The sequence below is a fragment of the Megalops cyprinoides genome, chromosome 18, assembly GCF_013368585.1.
Source record: "Megalops cyprinoides isolate fMegCyp1 chromosome 18, fMegCyp1.pri, whole genome shotgun sequence".
In the NCBI taxonomy this organism is placed as follows: domain Eukaryota; kingdom Metazoa; phylum Chordata; class Actinopteri; order Elopiformes; family Megalopidae; genus Megalops; species Megalops cyprinoides.
This window is the reverse complement of record NC_050600.1, coordinates 24,438,733-24,448,353: the sequence shown is the minus strand read 5'-3', so window position 1 is coordinate 24,448,353 and position 9,621 is coordinate 24,438,733. Positions and strand designations below refer to the sequence as shown.

Here is a 9,621-nt window from a genome sequence, read left to right as displayed (position 1 = left end):
CCACAGTGAACTGGCGCTAACAGACCATGCTGAAGGGAAATATGGCTAAAATGCTGTTGGTAACAGGGATTTTCCAAGACTGATCAAATTTTTAAAAGTTTAGAACTTTACAATTATTAGTGTTTTCTGAAATCCTGTCAGCATGACTACATCAGGACAGTGTCAGTAAAGGTTTGGATCCTGGGTTTTCAGTAATCACACGCAAGGAGAGATCCAGGCATCTTCCATGGATTTTCCCTCTCTTCCTGGCTCCATTTTAATATGTAATTTTTTAGAAATGTTTGACTGATCTGAAACAAGTTCTCCTGACCTTCACCCTTTGGTGAAAGCCTCTGTTGTAAGCCTAGTCACTGATGCCAGAAGACTCATGCATTCAAGTGTGACAGGAAGAAACTAATGACTAAAACTCAGAATACAAATACTTGAAACTGGACAGCGCTTGCTACACGGGCAGCCATCAAAAACAGTGGTGAGAAAACAGTTCCACAGTCTTTCATGTGAAATTTTGCAGCCTAAGAGGCCATCTCATTTGAGTCTTTGAGTTTAAGTGTGTGTCTGTGTGGGTGTGGAATGCGAGTGTTTGTGTATATTTGTGCGTGTGTGTGAGTGTATCTTTGCGTATGTGGTGCATGTGTGTGTGTGTGAATGTGTGAGTATGTGTGTATGTGTATATACACACACACATGTGTGTGTATGTGTGTGTGTGTTTGTGCAGCTGTCTTGTTACTTCTGAAGTTAATGTGTGTGTGTGTGTGTGTGTGTGTGTATACGTTTATATGTGCGCACATGTGTGTGTGTGTGTGTGTGTGTGTGTGTGTCTGACTGTGTCATTTCTCCAGAGTGTAATATGCTTGCTCCAGGTAACCTGGTTCTTTCATATTGCAGGACAGCTCTTGTGTCTGTGTTCACAAACACAGTACAAGTACAGAAATATATTAATCAGGCATAATCATCCCCGGGTTCAATTAGCATTTGTCCCTGGCTTTAACTTTACTTTCTTCTACACAAGCACAGTTTGCCAACTTCAACAATCACCAAAATAAATGAATGTCTTTGAAGCACCTCACTGGGTAGTCATATAGTAAACCTGTAAAAACAAAATTAATGTATACATTAAAACAAGATGGCGCACGTGCATTTATTTGTAACTAACTGTCCAGGACAACAGGCCATACTGTGGGCATTGCCTGCATAACACTCCTTCCAGTGTGAACAGTCATTAAATTAATCGATGACAATCATCATCTTCACCACCTGTTTAACGCTTCATTTTACACTGAATGCAATTATACCACAACATCAATTTGCAGAAGTGGCGCTTTGAGTCCGTAACTGCATTTTTTGAAAACATGCCAATTTTCCACACGGAAAAAGGTTTAAAACTAAACTGCTCTAATGCTGGGAACAAAGTAAGTCCTCTTGCACCAGAATCTGCTGCATATGAGAAAAACAAGACTCTGACATAATTAGTGAGATGATGACAACTGAGGTGAGACCAGCTGGTTACCAACTAAGCTGATCCAGAATCAGCTTGCTCTGGTGTGAATTTACCAGTCACTTTCCACCTTGAGGTTTACAGAGCCCTCTAGTGGATACACTGAGAGTAATCCCTCTGTTTGTGACGGAACACTTAAAACCCCAGTATATAGAATTGTTGTTGTAGTTTAAAAATAATGACACACAAATATCATAAAATTTGAACTTCATTTGTACATGTATACCAATGTTAAAAGTAGGCATACTGCTGACTTAAAAGGCAATATGGTGTTTCGCCATGCCATACGCCTTAGAAGCGCGTAGCTGAAACGTGCGTAAGTCAAGGGCAGAATACGTATAAATGGTGTTTACATAAGAAACGCCAAGATTTTGGGGTTGCTCCGGCTGAAGCATGTAAATGCCTTCATGGCGCGCAAATCATAGACTTAAGACAGGGGGAGAATATGCGTAGGCTGAAAAGTGCATAGCTGCATGCTTTTTTTGACTTATGCACATGGGAGAATATGGCCCTTAGTGCCTTAAAAATTGCTTAAGCTCTCATGGGTTCACCAACAGGTCCTCTGCAATGCAGTTTAATGGCAAATGAAGACAAGTGTGATGTAAAAATAGGACAAAATGTACTGCTGATGAAAAAATTACCAGGACTGTTACTGATACCTCTTGGTTGATTTACTCTTGCATGACTTACTTTAGTTGAGTCAGACTTGCAGAGGATGGAAATGAGAAGAGCATAAATCAATGAACCAAAATAAGGGAGCGGTGACTTTTCCTGTTATTTATTTTGACATTCCATTTCGGCTGCTCGCCGGAACCCTTTTCATTTCAGGGCCGAGTGTGTCAGATCATTCCGCACTTTCACTCCAGAGGACGCCCCGACGTCCAAGGAAACGCCACGCACTTGTGTTTGAGAAGCAGCTCTTTATTTCATGCCACAGCACTGAAGTCATACATTTTTTTATTTACTTTTTTTTTTAGTGTATAAGAACTTTCTGCCGGGGGAACACTGTGTTCAACCAACATGGAGACGAGGGATGGGAGACCGAGCGCACAAGGCTTTCTGGGAACACAAATGGTCCAAAAAAAGCAACGAGAGAAAAAAAAGGCAGGTCCAACAATGGCTAAAAAACGTGGCATAAATAAGGCATATTTGGCTCAGTGAGTTCCTGCTCCTCAGCTGTGTTAACTTCAGGACGCACAGGGTTGGCTTATGCAGTGATGGAAAACATCACACTCCCTGTTTCCAAGGTCATGGTTTAAACCTCCTCTAATGCTGAGCTGGTCACATGAAGGTGCAACAAAAGCAAAAAAAAAAAAAAAACCCCCAACAACAACAACGAGAAATGTCTTTAAATTGCTTTTCTGTATGAGTGAATAATGGTGCTGAGCAGTAGGTTACGCCTCAGTGGAAAGCGCGCACGCTCACGCCACAAAACTTCAGGGGTGGTTTCACAGCGGTCGATAACACACCGGCAGGGGAGTGTTTGTGCATTTCGAGCAAAAGCCATGAGAGCAGTGTGCAGCCATGGGATCTTACACGTGAAGTGTTGTCACTAGGCCCTGAGTGAGAGAAATAGACAGGACATGCAACAGATTTCAGCACACTGAAACAGTCAGGTAGATGTGGGAGGGTATTGTGGCCCCCTCTCAATCTGCAGATTTGATTGTCCTTTAAATGTATGCAATCAAAAAATAATTTGCAGCATCCTCCCCTGTCGCATGCAGGGCAGAGCATTATGGGAAACTGGGTGACCTCAACACTACTATGTTCCGAACCTATGCTGAAACCCATAAGAAGTCATGAAAGTCAACCCTGAAAGTCATTAAAACATTATTAAATGTCATTGAAAGCCTTTATTTGCAAAGTGCTCAACAGAATATCAACAAAGATTAACAGCAAACGGACATGAACAATCAGGAAGCATGGAAGCAAACCTTTAACTGAAATTAAATACACAGCATGTAACGGAGTCCTATTAATACTTACAAACTACATCCCTCGTTCCTCATTCTACACAAATTCCTTGGACTGAATAAACAAGCAGAAGAAATCAGGTTTGCACAATATAACATGTGTCCTTCAACAAAACACTTCAGTTCACCTAGTAGCTGTGTTGTTCGAAGGAAAACACTGATGGGACCATTTGGTCGAAAGTGGTCGGTAACTAGTCATGAAGACTTCATAAAGCACCTCATTGTGTGGTATTTTATCACTGTAAAAAAAGGCAGCACAACTACATTCTAACAAATCTACCGCAGTTTTTTGGCTTGCACTGCATCTAGAGCAGTTGTTAATTGCGCAATCAGGAGTGAAATAATCCTATACATCAGAACATCTGCATAGGTCTGTATGTGTAAGTACCCATTAATACTGTGCCAACATCCAGGACAATATATACAGCTATACATAACATAGTAGCGGCTACACTTTTTACAGTGAATTTGTGGGAAAATATTTTTACAACACAGTTCTAGGCATGTTTGTCTTTTAGTGGAAGCATGGAAGGGAGGTAGAGAGCAATGAACAAGAACAAAACAAATATTTAAATTAAACATTTTAGACATTTTGTTTTTACATGGAATGCATATAAGCTTAAGAAAATCCATCGAGTAAAAAAACATCTCTTTCCTTTTAAATTCTGAAAACGCACAGATCCTCTCACAGAACTTAACTGATGTTTTGCGATTTTGCAGGCATAACCCAGCCAGAAACTCCGCGCTAGGCGTCATACTTTGCGTATTCAAAGCATGGCTTTAGTGATAGGCTCAGTCATGTACTCTTGCAAACGCAGTCAGGTGCCAAACTATTGCATCAAACGTTTTTTAAAAAAATAAATAAACAAGAACCATAACACCAACAAAAATATAAAATAAGGCAGCATTTGGCAATTCCATATGACGTATATAGTGTAGAACATCTCCCTTCCTTTTCTCGCACTTGAAAGCACGGTAAGCGTTAGGCGTGCAGTGGGACGGGGTGTATAGTGGGGGGGGCGGAGTCAGAATTAGGGAATCAAAGCTGGGTTCTGAGGCGTTTCGCTACACTTGTATGAGAGCTGCACCGTTCTTGCACAGGCAATACCACAGGGAGCAAAATGTATTGGGTGAGGCTGCTGTGATTGACACATCTCTGTATTGCAACGTGTGACTGCATCCCAGAGGTAGAGCACTCCACGTGTTTCTCAGCAAAAAAAAAAAAGAGGCTAAGCTAATGACAATACTGCTTTGCGTGAAAGACTTAAGTGTTTGTGAACTCTCATATGCTGAGGCTGAAGAGCGAGGATTTGGATGGAGATTTGCACATATTCCATTCTGTCTTTTGGCTTGAGATACTACGGGGACACTCGACAGTCACCCTGCTCAAGAAGTCCCGCAAAAGCGGCATGTCTTAATTTGGAAGTAAGTAGGTACTGCTTGATCAGTACTGTCAGAGAAATATCCTCCTTGATGGTGTGGTTTACACCTCTGTGACGGCCTTTTTTTTTTTTTTACAATCAAAGCCAATCATTTTCACTCTAACCATCTGTGTCATCCAACCATCCCAGTCCCCCTCCCCCCCCCCCTCCACCCCTGAGAATCCCCCTTCATATCCTAATTCTTCATACATGGCTAGTGCTGAGGAGGTAAGCATGCACACTCGGCTTTCCCACACCGAGTCCATGATGACAGGGCAGTATAGCAGTGAGGACGCCAGAGGCCACCAGGGTGGAGGGATGTGGCTCAGGAGGGTGGAGTCTGACTGATGGGGGGGGGGGGGGGGGGTCTTCACTTGTATCTGGAGCGCACCTGCAGGAGCGTGGGCTTCTGCTCCATGATGCGCACCAGCAGCCGGTCGATGTAGTCCTCCAGGTCCCGCACCTGTACCTTCATCTTCTTCAGCTCCGCCTCCCGCTTCTCCAGCAACGCCCCCTGCTTCTCCGACTCCGCCCCCCGCCTCTCCAGCTCCGCCTCCCGCTGCAGCAGCAGGGCGATGATCTCGTTGTTGGTCAGGTGGTCGTATCGTGCCGCACCCTCGGCCTGTTAGGAAGGAGGATAGAAGAAGATACTTTTTTTTACACAGAGCTTTTCTGTGTACATGGGGTTCCTTATCTCTCGGCAGTGTTACAATTACACTGACAATTTCGCTGAATTGTTAGTGTGCAGCCAAGTCTGCCAGTGAGTTCCACGTTCTTTTCACTATTCTCGTTTTTTCAACCACTGCTTATGAGCCATTCTGAGCTCAACCACATTGCACGCTGTACATGTTCTGTGTGTCTGCTTGTGCTTTGAATGCTTATACCATCTCTAGAATATGACACTGCACAGCAATGTCTTCTGACATGCTTTGACTGGGGCATAAGCATACAAAGACAAACACACTTGTGTGGAGCAGAGTGCCAGACTTAAGCCCATTTTCATGGTGAAACAGATTCACCGAAGTAGGTCAACAGTTTTTAATTAACAAGTTGGAAAAAGGGACTCCTAGCCCAGGGCTCCATTAGCCCACTGAAATGAGTTTCCAGTGGCAGCCAGCACTGAATGAAAAAAAAACTCTCCTTCTCATATCCCTCCGACCCTATGCACAGACTTTAAATGTACGAAGAAACAAGAGTCCATCTCAAACCATTTTCTTTCAAAAAGAAATGTATCGCAAATATTGTATGTTACGCATGTTGCATTAGTTAAAAAATAGCTGTATCTGTTTTTATTCCGTTTAACGTATCAGAGGTAATATTTGGAAATGCATACAGTGTAAAGTAGATTTTTTAAAAGACCACTCTTTACACTTTCAGCTTCGTATTTTGTAATACACTGACCAATAAACTTTGTTGGAGGGGGGTCAACATCAAGCTGCAATTATCTGTTGTAGAGGACCATCTTAGTTTAAGCCTTGTGCTAAAATGGATACAATTCCAGAACACTGTTGAAAACTTCTGCTCTCAAGAACATGGGTCAGTAATTCATCTCAGTACTAGGGGCCCGGCTCTCCAGTCTCAGAGTCTGGTTCAGAGAACCTCAGGCCTACCTTGTTTCTCTCAGCCTCAGTCTCGCCTGGCTGGGAGGCCCGCCCTGGGTGAATGGTGGACTTGAGCTTCTCCAACCCGCTGACCAGGACCGAGCGGCCCTCTGGCTTCTTCTCTCCCTGGGAGGTTGCAGAGGTCAGTGGCTTCACTGGGTGGGGGCTGCAGGGGAAATAGATGGGGAGAGTTTGGCCAAGTTTGGGCAAAGGATGCCATACGATGGGAATGGGCCCCAAACAAGCTTTGCTCAAAGTGAACGTCTGAAGTTGCGCTCAGCCTCCAGTTTTGTTTTGTTTCCACATTGACTGTTGCTCAATTTATAGTATTATTCCTATACCTACAGTATAATATAGTATAGCATAACCACATTATAGTATTATTATAGTATTATTAACTAGAACACAGGAGGACAGCGGCAGAGAACTCTTAACGTCTGGTCACAATGTGGTAAGGTGATGTCATATTAGAGACTGGTATTTCACATTCCTGATTGACGGGTGAATCAGCAGTGGTGTAGAATTAAGTTTGACAGTCTCTGAAATGAAATAAAATACCCTATGTTGGCTAGGAGTACAGTCATCCCTCAAGCTCAAGTGATTATCTCTACTACTGCCTGGCAGTAGGTGGGGGGAAATGGCATAAGCACAGGGAGAAAAAAGTCGAAAAAAATTAGGAAGGGGGAAGTAAAGACAGAGACATAAGGTTATAGAGAGAAAGAACTGGAAGACAGCATAAGAGAGTATGAGAGAGAAGTAAAAAGGAAGCAAAGAGACATAAAGCCAGAGAGAGTAGAGAGGGGAAAATAAGCAAAGAGGGAGCAAGACAAGAGGGAGAGGGAGAAGCAGAAATGAGAGAGACAGAGACAGAGAGAGAGAGAGAGAGGGAGAAAGACAGGGAGAAACGCAGGAAGGTGGGCCTGGCGATTAGGACAGCAGGTTGTCGAGAAAGCAGAGATCAGGCAGAGAGATGCTGAGGGAGGACACAGACTTGACTGACAGCTCTGCACATTTGGCATCTCTTGCTCCACGTGCCAAATGAGCAGGGGCACTGACGCAGCACAGCCTGGAGCGCTGAGAGCGTATGGCGTTAAGAAAACACTACACAGGCCAGCAGGTACAAGGCTGACCTTTTCCCCCAAGCAAACAAATATGCAAGTATTTTTGATTTGAGGATTTCTAAAAAATATTCAAAACCACCTACAACTCAGTTGACACTGGGACAGGTGTTAGTTCACCAAGCTGAGAGACTTTTATTGCAGGATCGAAAATTCGGCAGGATACAGAGGTTTAGACTTTGATTATACAGCATGTGGGAGCAATCTGAGTGAAACCAGCCGCAAGTGCCTTACTGCAGGCCCATGTTATGAACACACACGCCACTACATGTACGTTTATAACCTCGTAAAACTGTATTTCCAGATGTTGTTCCCCAAATGGGGAACTAGATGTGATGCAATCATCAGAGCTTTTGATATTTGATATTGTGGATATTCACTGACTACATAGAATCATTTATAAATGCAATGGTGAGGTTCAATGATGTTCAATGAATAAAATATTTCACACCCAAGTAGATATTCGTCTTACTTAGGTATTTAATTCATAACTTCATGTATGAGGTCATGTTATGTACTCCACAAAAGAAATATTAAAAACAAACAGATTAACAGTTTGTTAATTATGCAGATTTGCCAGGCTTCATACAGGTCATATTTTAAATGATTCTATACTTTGAATTTTTAAACATTTTTTTGTATTTGAATTTTACATGCCTGATAGAATCATATAAAGGTCGTAGTGCAAACACAAGCCTTTTGAGTCAAATGACTGATGACCCTCCAGGTCATCCCCACACACTCAACAAAGGAAGACTTCTACGTTCAGTCTCTCCTCAATTCAACCTACTATCCGTCCCCCTGTGTGTCACACATCATGTACGTTTTGTTGCACTGTGTGTTCTCAGACGGCTGACGCTTTACCCTTCATTAGTGGACAGGGTAGCAACCTAGTACACTCATCCCGATCTTTGTTCCTGCGGTCCAACCACAACAGAAAGTCAGGAAGACCGTGCTGATGAAATCCAATCAGGAGACAGGAAAAAAACATGCCCGGAACTGTAAAATGTGCCCCTGTTCTCGCTGTATTTATAGCTCAAAAAAACACGTTCTCCAACTGACTAAATTACAGCAGCCTGGGAGTTTGTCTAAAAATGGAAGAGGGAAGGAACAAGGAAGAACAAGGAACAGGCTGTCTCAGAGTGTCCTTCTGAGACAATTAAAGTGAACTTAGGCCTTAGCCCAAGTGTACACAGCTAGTCCTTTAAACAGATTGTTGGCATAGTGTGTGTATGCTTGTCCACCCCCTCTAGGGTGAAGATCAGGAATAAACAATGCTGAAACTTTGATTCCACCCCAGCTTAAATGACTGACCCCTGAATGACCCTGTCTCTACGGAGACGTCACTGCGAGGGGATTGGCTGGAACAATGAGGCCGGAAACGCACAGGAATGGGAATCCAGTAGTGTGCAACGTCGGTCATGGACCCTTGCCACACCAGCTGAGTTCAACATCACAAACAAAGAACAGGAAGTAGCTCTGGGGAAATATAAACAGGCTGCACACACCCAGAATTCCTAAAACATTCATGTACCCACAACAACCAGAGTTCAGCGTTACTCAAAGCACATCCCTTTACAAACTTACACATACAAACAAAAGCAATGAGCATGATCCTCAGAAACAGGAAAAAACCCAACACAATATGCACTGTATGAGAAAGGAAAATATGATTTTGAAAAAAATTCTGTAAAGACAATACCCATGACAAAACAGTGCACTCTAGTAACAGTTCAGACGGTTTTTCTCCTGTAGTTTATATCTGCAGTGCTTTATGAACTTACCTGTGCTCACATGCACTGTCAGGGCTGCAAGTTGGGAACCATTTACGATTTTTGGAACATTTCACAAACATTCTTGGATTACAGAGTGATGTTGCGTAATAAAATTCACAATTTAATAAAATGGCTGAAATTGCATCAAAAGTTTGACTTACCTGCAAACCACTGATTATAAATTTCATTCTCTTAGCAATTATGTTTTAAAGGCCTAATTGGCTATTTGCACCTAGTT

At 42.8% G+C, this 9,621-nt stretch overlaps 1 protein-coding gene across 2 annotated transcripts in view; it reads right to left on the bottom strand.

Moving 5' to 3' along the window:
• Nucleotides 1-5,252: 5,252 nt before the first annotated feature.
• The window catches only part of LOC118793007 (rab11 family-interacting protein 5-like), a 33,230-nt gene continuing 28,861 nt past the window's right edge, over nt 5,253-9,621 (bottom strand). For both annotated transcript variants that reach the window (XM_036550930.1, XM_036550931.1), the window contains 2 exons: nt 6,500-6,656; nt 5,253-5,511 (listed from right to left, as the gene is read on the bottom strand). In XM_036550930.1, the coding sequence (XP_036406823.1) occupies nt 5,260-5,511; nt 6,500-6,656 (409 nt within the window). In that variant the 3' untranslated portion in view covers nt 5,253-5,259. The remainder of the gene's footprint in view (nt 5,512-6,499; nt 6,657-9,621) is intronic.